The following is a 15392-nucleotide window of genomic DNA, read 5'->3' as shown; positions in this document are numbered from 1 at the left end:
TACCTGCAAGAATTTAAAAATCATCAATGGTAGTCTCGCACCTGAGTCCACGTGTCGCCACAGGTGAGCTGCATCCTCCGCTGTGTAGACCAGGTGACACTATAAGGCTGTTCTGTGGTTGGCGCCTTTGACCTCCATCGAACAAACGAAAGGCGGAAGCGAGTGGCGAGGATGGCATAGATGGTGGCGAAACTAAGGGAGAAGGAGGAGATGGAGGAGAGGCACGGAGCGGCGACTTCTTGGATTTACTCGGTCCTGGTTTATGGACGGATTTCTCGCAGTTTTGTGGCGTGGGTTGGCGCCGATTTTTTGGACAGGACTTCGGCTCACCGGGTGTCATAGCAAAAAGCTCCCAACTCGGGTCACCAACATCGGGCAGGCGAGAACGGTATTTTAGATCATCATTATCCACCTAGAATAGAAAAAGGCAAAAGAATGTTGATAAATATTAAAAAGTGTGGTCGTAAATATCTGCCTTCAAAAAATTACATATGTCAATATGCATTCATGGGGCTACTTACTTGGTCTGCCACCATGGCGTTAGCGTACACTCTGTCTTTCCCGTGGATCATGGCTGACAGCCGGGAAGCAGCGGCCAGAGTCGGGGACGAGGCTTGACTCTCGCCTACAGACTGGCTCTTTTCTGTTGGGAAGCGATTGTTTTTTTTCTTCAATATTACATGTGGTTACTACGGAGACCGGCAAAATAACCCCCCTCACAAACACAGGAAGTGACATCGACATCCTGGGCAGCACAGCGAGCCAAAGCTCTGTATGAGTGTGTGTTATTCTCAAAGGTTCTTTGCACACACACGTGAACGGGTGTGTGAGACGTTTTTGCCTTGGCATTTGTAGGTTTGTTTCTTCACCCCACCCGGGCTTTAGCATAGAGGCGGTGAGAAGATAACTTCCAGTGAGCACACAGTAGCATTGAGGGGAACATTTGAGACACAGTGGAGCCACTGTGAGCACGTGTAGCAACGAAAAAAAACACCCCGGCTCTTAAAACACATGAACACACTTGCCATACAAAGCTTCCTAACACTAGTTCTAGGAATAATTTCATGCAGTAGTACAGGTATTAATAGAGTTTTTGAAGATGAAAGGTTCTACTTTAGCCATATATTATACTTCATTCATACATGCACGTATAAAGTGAAAGTACTTTGAACCAAATCCCAGTCACAGTCACTTGTTTATAAAAAAATCTAACTCATTTAGAACAGTGGTCGGCAATCTTTTCTGTGCGACAGACCGGTTTACTGTCTGACATTAATCTCGTGGCCCAGAAAAATTTGAGAACATTATTTAACACAATTTCAATTAATTATCTTAAATATGGCCCTTTATATTCAAGAACGTGATATTGTGAGTAAAAATAGTGTGATGATGAGATAATATCTAATGCCTTTTCCTTAGTCATTTACATCCTTAGAGGTTTATTGATTACACAGTGAATTTAGACATATTATTATTATTATTATTATGTTGTTGTTGTTATTGATATCATTACTAATGGTATTATTGGGCTGGCCGCACAAATATTGTCAGATGTTGTTAAATACGTGGGGCCATGATTCAAATATTTTATTCACAACGTAAACTATGAACACCATACCAAAGTAAAATCTACACATTTGGTGGGTGGACTCAGGACTCCTTTGTCACGCATGATTAAAAGCATTAATTGACAACAAAAACAATAAACACGATACAAAAAGGTGTAATTTCACTTTGGTATTGAGTAAAATTTACAAATTTGGGTATTGTGTTCATAGTTATAAATTATTCTATTTATGGTCCCACGTATAACAACATTTATAAATTTCATTTTTGTATTGGGTTCAGATTTTATGTTGTAAATACATTATTTTAATCGTGGCCTAACGTATTCGACAACGTGGTACTTTGAGTAAAAATAGCATGATGGGATGAAATCTAAAGCCTTTTCCGATGTCACCTCCATCACTAGTGGTCAAGTAGTGAGGACTCAGCACCCTCACTGCTGCATTCAGGGTTTGTTTCCCCTTGCATCCAATGTTGTGCAGATGTGATCAGCAATATTTTTCAACTGATCAATCATTGCTCATGTACGGTAATACTGTAAAAGTTTATAAAAGATCACTTTGGTCAAAAGATCTGATCTCAGTGACATTTGATTTCCTGTTTTTATGTGAACGTTTACCTAAACCATATGCTGGAAAACCTTGCAAAATACATTATTATGGTTTAAAAATGGTCTCTGTTTCCTTGTATTACTACTGCTGTCCTGTCGAGTTCTATCTCATCCTCATGAGTGTCGCCGAGGTGTGTCGCATCTCGTCAGTAAGTCTCTATTAAGATCCCCAGTTTTCCGTTTTCGTCAGGTCACTGTTTACATGTGTTTTCCCATGGAAAAAAAATCCTAACCACCATTAACGGACGCTGATACGGTGCAATGCTTATTATGCTAACTCACAGAGACAGCATAACTAAATGTCATGCTTAGAATTAGAGCTCTACTTCATAAAACGCCACGCTTGCCCTGGTAACTGGTGTTTCAAACTAATTCCTTCAAAACTCTGAATTCGTCGTCACTCAAACACTCAAACCCAACAGTAATCGCTTCCAAGGTGCTGGCACCACACAGTAAGAGGAAAGAAGTCCGGCTTTATAGAGGAGGAATAAATCAGACCGGCAAATGGTTGTGCTTCCTGTCGGCTGCGCGTCCAATAAATCTGAGAAGCCACAAGGAGTCAAGTAGACATTGATGAGAAAACCAGAAGATTCTTGGTTCATTCATGTCTAATGTGAAGGTACAGATGTAAGTCACACATCTGTAAATGTGAATAACATGTATCACCTTGATCAAAACCTCCAAAGCACTTCAGTAAAGCATATGTCCTAAAACCCAAAGATACCAGAAGTTGGCTTTGTGGTTAACAGCTCATTTATTTCACTTTACAGGTACTTGAATGCAACAATATCAAAGTGAGGGTGTACCCAATTCAACAGACTTTTAAAGTTAATCCGAATATAGTATTACTTGGGGGGAAAATATTTGAAAGTTGATTGGCTTAGTGCAATGCAACCATTACAAATAATTCAATACAGTTCGCTTCAGACAATCGCAGTATAATTAACCATAACCTCAATAGTCATCAAAATTGACAATGAGTATGCTCTTAAAGGTAGATAATATGCTAGTGTCCTTTTACAGTCACAGTCACATTGCAAATCATTTTGGCATACGGCATTACCACGTGGTATGCTGGGAGCAGAGCATTGGACAGGAAAAGAGTAAACAACATTGCTCAAAAGAGCATCCGCTGCTCTCTAGCCAGTCTTTGCCAACTTGTGAGACCGTAGCAGAGCCATCAACATCAAAAAAGCCACTTCACACAAGTGTACAAAACTGTGAAAACATAGCTTGAGATTTTTTTTGCTGCTGCCAAATGAAACTGTAAAAATATATACTACAGCACGAAACTGAAAATATACACTATTGCACGCAACTGTGAAAATATTTACCTTTTGAGTTTTTGTTGATACTAAATGTTATTGGACTAAAATTAAAACAAGGTCAGATAGATAATATACTAGCCTATCCCTCTTTGTTATTAACTGCAAAAAATATGGTTTTCCCAAGCAAGCAAATATAAGTAGTAGAAATATGCTTTGAAAAATATTTAATGAATACGTTGGGTTTTTTTTTTTGCATAATTTTTTTTCCAAATACATTTATGACAAAGTATTTCTATTTTACACCATTATTGTGTATGCCTATTTTCTTAAAATTAACTTTCAAAGAAATTTCAACATTACATAACATTTTGTGAAAATTCAGATTTTTTTTCTAGTCTATTACTTATTAAAATCTGATTAGTCTAATAAGAATCATTTTACACAAGTCAAGTCATTGCTGTTTGTATAGCCCTTAATCAAGTCTCAAAGGGGTGCACAGACAATACACATACACCATCAAAATGAAATATAGGTAATAAAAGAGTCTGGTTGACAGCTTCCCGAGGTCAACATCTTTCATAAGTTATTGAATATGACTGTCTTTTAAGCCTAGATTTAAACACTTTCATTAAGGTTGCAGATTGAGTTGTAGGAATTTGTATCTATCCAGCCTTGCATTCTTTTAGACTGTGTCTTTGTTTCCCATTATTCAATTTCCTTCCTTTACCCAGCACCTTTTGTGACTTCCCTAGCCCCCAATGGAGACACAAAAAACTAAAAAGTATTTTCTACCGTTTTTCTCTTCCACATAAATTTGTTTTATGTTTTAATGAATTAATGAAGAATGGCTATTTCATATTGAATCAAATTGGAGTAAATTAAATTAATGACAAAATAGAAATAATATCAAATAACAAACAAATAAGAAAAAGAATAATACATTTTACATAGAAGCGTATTTCAGGACACCAAAGATTGCTGTACACAAAATATAGAAGAGGAATATCTATAAAAACAAAATTAAAAACAAAGTGCAGTAATAATAATAAAAGGGGGGGGGGCATGTGAAGCAGTTTATGACGGATAGCCAAGTCTTAAAAGGTGGGAAAAACCTTTTCAAATTTAGATTACAATGAATTATAGAAAAAAACAGCTAAAAGTAAAATAACAAAGCAAACATGAAAATGGCACATTAGGCTTCCCAACAAATACAAAATAAAGCCCTGAAAATGTGGTTGCAATGACTCAATGCAACATTAATTTTTCAAATAGATCAGATTTATTTGCAAAGCAATTTTCAGGCAATAAATTGCCACTCAAAGTGCTGCATAACAGCATTTACTGTACAATAAGACAATTGAATCTTTATCCCCAACAACCCAAAACATGTTATACACAGACACACACAATGTTTAAGATACAATAAAACAAAATAAGTAGTAAAAGAGATCAAATATTATTATTGCAAGGCACAGACTGAACATGTGAGGAAATCCAATAACCAAATTATTTTGTGTCATGGACTGGGATACCTTCAACTTTTGCACTGCAGCTGTATTGTACTTGTGTCAAACAACATTTAAAAGAAGCCATCATCTCATATAAAGCCACTTATGGTAAATTCAGAGTGGGGGCTAATAATTCAGCTGCTGGACCTGGTTTGGAGCCACTGCTGGCCCCTACGGCCCAGATCATTGTGACACCTCGGACCCATTAAACACTGCCTGGCGATCATTACTGCCAGCCGCGGAGATCTGTGTTTAACATCAGTTAACGTAGAAATAACAGAGAAGCCGGGAGAGATCATATTACTCACACTGTTGAGCGATGTCTGCATGCAGGTTGCCATTTCAAAGTAGATTTCATAAAATACTTAAGAAAGTCAGGCTATTTGTTCGGGATTGTGCCCAGAGACGGAAGCATATGTGTGGTATTTGCAGCATATCCCTGAGTGAGCGCGAACCCTATACAGTAGCAGTACCTTCACTGCTGAAGAAAGTTAGAGCAGTTCCAAAAATAAGACAAAGGCGGCAGTCAGTGGCAGATCTCCAGAACGGGGCAGTTAAACACAGCGAGCGACCCTTCAACCTGCGCACACCCCCGGGAGAAAATCATCGAAAAGGGGGAGTTGGCTTTGGCACAAGGGCTCTTTCTCCATGTCCATGCTGTTTCGAGGCTGCTTGGGAGCGTTCAACATAAGATAGATAGATAGATAGATAGATAGATACTTTATTCATCCCCTAAGGGAAATTCACATTTCCAGCAGCATCCCTGAGCTGAGAACAATACAATAATAAAGCCAAAAGAAAAACAATATACAACTACCCAGTGTGACGTGCAAATGCCCACTTTAGCATGTTATATAGATTAACTAAATAGTGCTACACATAATGCAGTAAGATCCAATGTAGGTGGTGTGGTTTAATGTGGGCCTTTACTCTGCCGGGTGGAGTTAAAGAGCCTCATGGCATGAGGAAGAAAAGAACTCTTCAGTCTGTCCGTAGTACAAGACAGTGACAGCAGTCTGTCACTGAAACTGCTCTTCTGTCCGGAGATAATGCTGTGAAGCGGATGCGATGGATTGTCCATGATTGACCTCAGCTTTTTCAGTGCCTGTCTCTCAGCTGCTGTTGTTAGGCTGTCCAGCTCTTTGCCCACAACAGAGCTCGCTTTCCTAGCCAGTTTATTGAGACGAGAGGCATCCTTCTTCTTGATGCTGCCTCCCCAACACGCTGCCGCATAGAAGAGGGCGCTTGCCACTACTGTCTCATAGAATATTTTCAGGAGCTTTTTGCAGATGTTGAAGGAGGCCAGCCTTCTGAGGAAGTAAAGTCGGCTTTGCCCTTTCCTACATAGAGCTTCTGTGTTGGCAGTCCAGTCCAGTTTGTTGTCCAGCTGCACACCCAGGTATTTGTAGGTCTGGACAAATTCTACACATTCTCCCTTGATGGTTACAGGAACCGGGTGAGTTCTGGTTCTCCTGAAGTCCACCACCATCTCTCTGGTCTTGGTGGTGTTTAGGTGCAGGTGGTTTGCGTCGCTCCATCGGACAATGGTCATACCTGTCATTCGGGCAAACCAACACTATTTTTTTTCTTTTCTTTTTTTTGTGAGCAAAAAACATGAATCATCGGCGCGTTTCTGCTTTCATGATGTCATGAAGTGCCGAACATCTGTCTAGTTCACGAAAGGCCAGAAACATCAGGGGGAAAGTTAAATAATAAATGGAGTTTAAAATGGACAGATTTTTTTTCTTTCGATTCCAGAGTTTACGAAAGACTATTTATACAGTAACAACAACTGACCCCCCAAAATCCACAAAACCACCTTGAGCAACGACACCTGCAGTTGTTCCAAGCATCACATGGCGTGTTCCCGTCATGTTTACATTTGAGCCGAAACGAAAGAACCATGGGGAGGTAATACTTTTGCGAACAGTTATCAGCCTTCAGTGAAGAAATGAACCGTAAAAATGCCTTTACAGCTGAGAAAACAGGGAATTTTTGCAGGTGCAATGCAAAAAAGACACTACAAAAAATCCGAGGAATACAATCTTTAACATTGACAAAAGAGGTGTCCAAATATGGCCCGGTCAACCATGCGTTTTTCAGCGGGCCTAAACACAACCCTCTAGGATAGGTAAACGCGAACAAAAATATAAGTCATGTCATGTTTATTTGTATAGCCTTTAATCACAAAGAGTCTCAAAGGGCTGCACAGATCAAAGACTATTGCAAACTACAGACACCATCCCCTCATCTAAAACCTACATGAGGGCAAATAATACACAGATATTATCAACATAAAATACAGGTTATTCATATGCTATAGAATAGAAGTGTGTTTTAAGCTTAGATTTAAACATTTCTACTGAGGTTGCGCTTGGTGACAAGTACATGTCCAAAAAGATAGAAATAAACTACTTATGGGTAAACTAACACATAAATGCGATGTCCATATTAGAAATAGTGGCGTATAAAGACATTTGGGGAGCAAGTCCACGAGTGGAAGAAAAAGTTAGCTCCCAAGATATGTGGACATCCTGCATAACGGTTAAACTGTATGTAACATCCTACATGCCCACATTTCTTGTGTAAATATTGTGTAAATTATAACCTTTATCTTCTTTGTTCCTTTATATTGTGTAAATTATAACCTTATCTTCTTTGTTCCTTTATCTTCTTTGTTTTCTTTTATCCTCACTGTTAAATGTGAAACTGGAGTGCCACGCCCAATTTCGTTGTCACAATATGTTCAACCCATTTTGTAACAATGACAATAAAGGTATATTCTATTCTATTCTATTCTATTATAATGGTGCAACTCTTGTAAAAGACCTTGCAAGCCAATGATCTCACTCACATTTTCTCATCTCATCTCATTAGCTGCACCGCTTATCCTCAGTAGGGTCGCGGGGGTGCTGGAGCCCATCCCAGCAATCATCGGGCAGTGGGCAGGGGACACTGGTTGCCAGCCAATCGTAGGGCACACAGGGACAGACAACTTGCTCGCTCATTCACACCTAGGGACAATTTGGACTGGCCAATCCACTTAAAATGCATGTCTTTGGAATGTGGGAGGAAACCGGAGTGCCCGGAGGAAACCCACGCAAGCACAGGGAGAGCATACAAACTCCGCACAGGTAGGCTGGTAGCTGGATTTGAACCCACACAGGAGGTTCCCAAGACCTTAGAACTGTGCCGCACACGCGCTAACCACTGCGCCGCCGTGCTGCCCCACTTACATTTTATTTTTTCTAAATAACATTCCAAAACTGAACTTTTTTGAGAGTGGGCAGAGGAGCCGGAACTTTGGCACCACCTAGTGTCAAGTAGTGCACACCATGTATAATAAAACCATCCAGTATTGAAGTGCTTCAAAAATGTTACGTGAACTACAATTTTCTCTCTATTTTGTTCGGAATGTGGAGGTCGAAAGATGGACCAAGTCTTCTGTAACTTATTTTTTTAAATTGACCAAAATTTTCAAAAACTTGATTTGGCTGGATATGTGTTATTTAAAATTCTTAAAAAGTTTGCATGGGTGTCTTCCCCTGAGAGCATGCAGGTTCCATTTACATCACGGGGGTCTAAACTTTCCAGAAAGCGGGCCAGATTTGGTAAGCTGTAAATGTGTTAGGGTCGACTACTAAGCCTGGCATTCTTTGAACAGTCTTTGAAAAATGTACCCTCCTTGAACGGTTCTCACTGCTTGGTGATCAGCTTTGCTGCCTCATAGCTCGCCTTTGTAGCATTTTCATCAGACTCGCAGGGTTGCTTCACCTTTTCCCAATGTTTGTTTCCAGTTAGCTTTTTGTAGTCAGCATATTTCGTCTGACAGTGCCTCTTTATATAGTATTCTCTGAAAACAGCCGATGTCTCTTGGCAAATTGGGACGTCGCAGTTGTTTTGGATTTCAATGAAAAAATACTCCAAATTACACTTGTCTTGGAAGCGGCGGCCCTCACATTCAACATCTCTTTTTTCTATTTACAGTCGCCATGTCGGAAAAGGAGTAGGCTAAGATTCCCACAGAAAGCCAAGGGCAATGTGGCTCCTGCCATCATCTGGTGAAATGGTGATTTTTTTTTTTGGTACAAATTCATTTCATACTGCGGTCAACATATTCATTTTATGACGGAGGCCGCGGGCCTGTAAAAATTTGATCAACTGGCCCCCGAGCCAGAATTTGGACATGTCTGGTTTAGATCATATACTTCTTCTGATTGGATTTACCCCATCATGCATTTAATGCTTCAAAATAATCTGGCATCAAAACAAAGATTGAGGTGAAACATGCTTGAAAGGGGTGCAACCTGAAGAGTTTAGGACCCCAGGATCTTGTGAACAGTAGTACTCAACTGTTTTTGATTAGCGTATTTGCAGTATTCGGCTGAATAATAATTTAAGAATAGCAGCCAGTCAATTAAGGTAATTGAACATTAGGTATAAGTTAGTGAATGTTTCATCTAGTTTGAGTTATTAATCACAACGCATGTTCCACGGCCTGACTTGTTCACTTTCCAAACTGCAAGCCAGTCATTATGACCAAGGCTTTATATGGTCACTTTGATGGTGGATTTCATTATGATTTGGGGCTTTGTAATACAAGTCGGCAAGGTTAAAAAAAATTGTCAGCATAAGTTTCAATAAAAGCCAATAAATGGGATAGTGTTGCTGAGGTTTACAGTCAAAGATGAGGGAAAGACGGCTGGAGCGAAGCCATGACACAGACATGGCAGTAACTTGAGATTCTGCTCTGTCTGCTTGCTCTCTCACTTTTGGTAAAACTTTTGCACACTTAAGCAACAATCAAACAGTGTGCTGATGAGTTCATCAGGTCACTTTAGGGAGACATATTGACTTCTTGCAGCTTTTGACCATTTTAAAATGTCAATTTTCTAAAGGCAACATCATATTTTGCTCCAATATCCCGTTTGTGAGAATTACAGTGTCTCCTCGAATCTTGTGTAAATGCATACTTTTGTATGTGTGTAGAACTGTGGGGACCCTTTATTGTAAATTGTTTTTGTCAAAAAGTAAAGTCAATTTGAAAAACATATTTTAAAAGAAGTACCCGGATGTAAAACAACTACATCCTAGTTGGAAAAATTTAGACGCCAGAGCTTTTTCTTTGAATATTGCAAAGTTTAGACTGCATGCCTGGTCTTTGAGCACAGCACAATTTCAGTGCAGAGCGCCGCAAGTTGCTTTGCTGGTGTGTTTTTGTCAATCGAATGTTCTACTTCTGCACTAAATTAAGCTATATTTGATGAAAAAGCGTCACCACTGAGTCAAGGGTTGGATATAATGTTTAAGTGTGAGAGGCATTGATTGAGGTGCTGAATGTTAAATATTTTCTCTTTTAAATATGTACTAACAATGGCCAATTGCGTGCAAAGAGACTTTATACTTTATTTCCCACAATGCCTAAGTGCTTTTATCTTACTTTTAGCAAAACCATTCGAGGTGGAACAAATCAGGTAAGAGGATTGGATGTTTGGAGAGGGATTATTGCTGGAGAGTGACGTCATGCTCGTCCTCATGGTTTTTTGTTTTTGTTTCGAATTGTTAGTGTAGCCTGAAAACGGTGAACGTAAGAAGAGGCCTTCTTCAAGTACAGTCCAAATGCCAACTTAAATCCCAAGAAATATGAAAAAAGAAGAGTTCATTTGAGCACATCTAAGAAAGGCAAGCACTTGCTCATGCATCATGAATGAGCTGAGTGAGGCTGCAATAATGACACAGGCCAGGAGATGGCAGCAGAGAGTAAAGAAGGTCCAAATTATGTACAGCTCTTATAAGCACTCATAGTTTCTTAAAAAAAGAAATCAGAGGATATGTGTCCTTTAGGATCATTGTAATATTCATACAACCTATTTTGGCAATATACACTATTTAACAGGCATAGTGAATTGTTGCATACTTTTTGCACATCAAGGAGTTTAACATCGTTGTGCACCGAAGATGAAATCGACGGACTCAAAGTCAACAATTACCCTGGTGAGGACATCTGACATTTCACGACACACTGTCAGATATCAAGTTACATCACCGGCAAACAGTTACCTCACTGGGACTGAAGAACTTTGCGTGGTGGCACTCGACTTTAAAGCACCCTCACAAAGAAATCTAAGGTTTCTACAAACTGAAATTTAATGTGAACCTGCCAACTTTACAAATCTCTCACCTGACCAACACATTACCACATATTAAACGCCTATATAACGCTTATTTTTACAACAATGCAGATACACAGAACAAACTATTCTATATTCTACAATCATACATTCTGGACATACAATCTAACATTTGTTACCTTTTTTGCCAGAACTCTTACGCATCCTCATCCTCGTAAAAGAAGGCCATGAGTAGTTGAACGGAGAATCTGAGTCAGAATCCATGATGTTCTTGCCCTCTTCTAAATCCAGTTTAAGATTGAGTTCACATATATTCCCCCATGGTAGAAGACACGTACTGTGGACTAGCAGCAGCAGCAGCAATCGCTCCTTTTTCCAGAGCCCCACTCCAGACACTCTGACACTTTAGGAGTGAGCCAGCATGTTCCCCCCAGTCTCCCCGAGCACCCCTCCCCCTAAAGCCCTCCCCTTTAGAACTAAACAGTCCAACTCTGAGTCGACTGCAGTTCTCATGCTTAACAAGTTTTTCCTAACGCTTATTCAATACCTTGGATCCCTAAGACTTTACACTCATGTGCCACACACAGTTTGGTAGATGAGTGAACACATGCTGGTAGAGCGGGTCGGAGGCAGTCCGGAAAGAGTGACTGAAGGAACGTGGGAGACAGAGAGAAAGTCAAACATGGGAGTGACTTCAGAACCTATAGAGAAGACAAACATGAGCGCAGACAGCCAAGTGAAGGTGACTCTCAGACGCTGGAGAAATCATTAACCCTCTAAGTTCATGATTGTCTCAGAGATATGGGAGGATGGAACGTGTGCTGCACACCAAGCAATTGGAGGTAGAAATGTCCCGACAAAGATTGATTGGCTTCTGATCAATTCTTTTTTATCAACGGTCTCTCTTTAAGACAGTGAACCATTCCCACTTTTTACTTCAGCCTTATGAAATATAGTTTTATAGCTATGGAAATACCATTTATTTATCGTGTTGTTAATGGAATCAGTACCTTGGCTGCAAAATGTTCATCATGCAACAAAAAACATTTTTGTTCCACTGACAATTTGAGTGATTGACTGTCTAAAACGGGGGTGGGCAAACTATAGGCTGCGGGCCAGTTTTTTCTTTTTTTATCCCGCCTGTTAAATTTTAAAAATATAATGATAATACAGGGTGTTCCAAAAATCTTGGGCACATTTAAAGTCTCCATATCTCCTCAACTATGAATGGTAGTAGTATAAAAGCTGTTCCATTTTAAAGCTAATTAAACTGAGTCTTTCATAAATGTGAATGTAAATGTTCTGAATTTATATAGAGCTTTTCATGTCAATGAAGACCTCCCAAAGTGCTTTACAATGTGCTTCACACTTTTCCCTTTTACACACTAACTAACCGATAGCATCGTCAGCCATGCTGCTACCTGCTATTGGGGACATTAGTGTCTTGCCCAAGGACACTTCAACATATAACACGGAGGAGCCTGGAATCGAACCTGCGACCTCTTGATCCCAAGATGAGCGCTCTACCTCCTGAGCTAATGCCGAAGTGGCATCCGTAAGGCTATCAATTTTTAAGATTTATTTTCAGACCCATCAACAGCATTCACTAAAACAGAAAAGGTTGTGTGCTTGAATTTGCAAAAACTGAATCATGAACTGTTGGTCCAACGTGCATTTTGCATGACATTTGGAAAGAGACGAAGAGACGAAGTCCATTGTGAGATGGCATGGTAAATTCATAAGGGATGGGTGTATATGCCCAGCAAAAGAACAGGGCATCTCTCAACTTCACAAGATGTGAGTGAACAAGTTTATAGTGCTTTCCAGCTTACCTCAGGTATACCGATTAAAAGAGCCAGTTGGGAAACATCAGTGTTCTACAACAACTGTTTAAGAAGTCGACGACCCATGACGCCCTACAAGCTAGAGTTAGTCCAACAGTTAGAGAACACTGATAAACCATCTTGTTGTGACTTTTGTAATGCAATGCAACAGAAAATGGAAGATGACGGCTTTGATGACTGGCCCGTTGTTAATCAATGAGACGACTTTCCATGTAAATGGGGTATTGAGAACCTACATGAACTTTTTGAGCATCAGCGAGATTACCGAAAGGTGACCGTGCTTTGTGCTATGTCGAACAAAAATTTCTACGGGCCACTCTTCTTTGAAAGAGCAACAGTTAATGGTGAGACGTACCTCGACATGTTGGAAAACTAATTCATGGATAAATGGAGTGAGAAAGAGTCTGGTGGCTTCGTTTTCCAACAGGATGGGTTGACGTCACACTAGTTGGACAGTTTCTGAACACAATACAAGACATATGGATTGGATGGTCCGAATGATCACAATCTCATGTCCTGGCCACCCAGATCTCCGGATCTCATGCCATACAATTTCTTTTTGTGAAGATTTGTGAAAGGATTCCTTTATGTTCCCCCATGTAGCAACCATCGACAATGCAATGCTGGGACATGTTTGGCAAGATTTGTACTATCGGCCAGATGTGTGTTGTGTGTTGTATGAGATTACAAGATTTCTGAATTCACCAGATGTGTTTTTATATCTTGAATAGTTCAGAGATATTTAATGACAAAATGTGCCCAAGACTTTTATAACACCCTGAGTATATGAAATGGTAAAGTTTGGCGCCACTCTTGTAGCCTGTGTCTCCAACATACAAGCTGGGTACATTTTCCTTCACTTTCTATTTTTTTTAATCAGGTGTTGATTTTATCTATCAGGAGATCTATCAGGATATCTATCAGGCGGCACGGCAGCTGAGTGGCACAGTTCTGAGGATATGGGTTCAAATCCGGCAATCAGCCTTCCTTTGAAGAGTTTGCATGTTCTCCCCATACTTGCGCGGGGAACTCCTGTCACCTCCCACATTCCTAAAGCATGCATTTCAGGTTAATTGGTCGTTCCAAAATTGTCCCTAGGTGTGAATGAGCGAGTGTGTTGTCAGTCTCATTGTGCCTTGTGACAGGCAACCAGTTCAGGGTGTCCCCTGCCCACTGCCCGTAGACAGCTGGGATGGGCTCCAGCACCCCCTACAACCCTAATCGATGCAGATAATGGATGGAGGATATTTATCAAATTTAACTAAAATAAAAATTAAAAAACACATCTAGCTGTATTGCATTTTGGGTTTTTCAATGAATTTAATTCTTAAAGAGGGGACATAATGTATTGCTTTTATCATAGGTGTTTCAAGACCAATTTAATAAATAATCTATTTATAGAACTTCAGCAAAAAATATATAACACGTACTTGTAACCGTCTGCATGTTTAATTATTCAAATATTCATATCATTGCTGCTGTTCTAAAAAGACTTCTCAATTTTTGTAATATTTTTAATGAATGAATTGTTTACAAAAAAATTGCAAGGTGTCAAAATGCAGACTGAATTGGTAAAAACAAAGCAATAAAACCCATATGTTTTTTTCCTCCCGGCCAGGCCCTTCTGCTAAATATTTAACCAAATGCAGCCCGCTAGTCGAAAAGTTCCAGTTTAGTTTTTAATACATTCAATTGTCCTTGCATATAATGTAATTTATACAATGTATTTTCTTAAGTCACAATCATATTGGTTAGTAAGTAAATTAGAGCTGTCACTGTCCAATTCTATTTTTAGCATTGAAGCCAATGATGAAGTTGATGAAGCAAATATCGTCACAAGAGTTAATTTTTTGTTTTTTCATGATTCAATTTGTCCCCTGATGGTTTATTAAAGGGTTATTTTAAACAGTGATAATGTCACCAACCTGTCACTATTGAGAAAAAATATCGCTTGCCCTTCTATGTAAAAATAAATAAGAGTTTTGAAATTCCGTTTTTTGGAAACAATAGTGTTTTGAATCTTCTACAGAATCTATAATGTACTGTATGTTTTGGAAGCATAGACGCACGGACTCCGCCAAATATCATAGCCTGATTAAAATAATCTCCAATTCTAAAAATATAATCATATATAGAGTTGAAACCAACACAAAATATTGGAACAGGGACTTCCCTAGTAAAAAACATGCTCGTCTCTGCGGGGAAAAAGAAAGAGGGTACAAACTACCAGGTCACCAGATTCACCATGGAGACAAAAGTAAGAGCTGCGGCTATTTTCTTCTTGAATCTTCTTGTCCTTTCCACACCCCTTTTTCAACTTTCGCCAATTTTACAATTATGCCTCTTGGAGCAACAAGGGCACACATAGGTTCGGGTAGAGGACTGTCATTACCCATCTCAATTACAAGCACCAAGAAAGAATGCCTAACATTTTGCAGATGTATCAAGAAAGCATATGAAAATTA

General features: G+C 39.5%; 1 protein-coding gene across 6 annotated transcripts in view; it reads right to left on the bottom strand.

The window, feature by feature from the left end:
• LOC148366331 (rho guanine nucleotide exchange factor 28-like) overlaps positions 1–15392 on the bottom strand; it is a 65071-nt gene that overhangs the window by 29788 nt on the left and 19891 nt on the right. For 5 of the 6 annotated variants that reach the window (XM_088336778.1, XM_088336780.1, XM_088336777.1 and 2 more), the window contains exons 11-12: positions 522–643; positions 42–412 (exon numbers count right to left, since the gene is read on the bottom strand). In XM_088336778.1, the coding sequence (XP_088192904.1) occupies positions 42–412; positions 522–643 (493 nt within the window). Of the gene's footprint in view, positions 1–41; positions 413–521; positions 644–11262; positions 11348–15392 lie in introns of those variants that run through there. The other variant, XM_088336781.1, reaches the window with a different exon arrangement.

Source organism: Urocampus carinirostris, chromosome 5, assembly GCF_059441175.1.
Source record: "Urocampus carinirostris isolate Australia breed hairy pipefish chromosome 5, RoL_Ucar_1.0, whole genome shotgun sequence".
Classification (NCBI taxonomy): Eukaryota; Metazoa; Chordata; class Actinopteri; order Syngnathiformes; family Syngnathidae; genus Urocampus; species Urocampus carinirostris.
The sequence above is the reverse complement of the archived record's forward strand: the minus strand, read 5'-3'. Positions and strand labels throughout refer to the sequence as shown.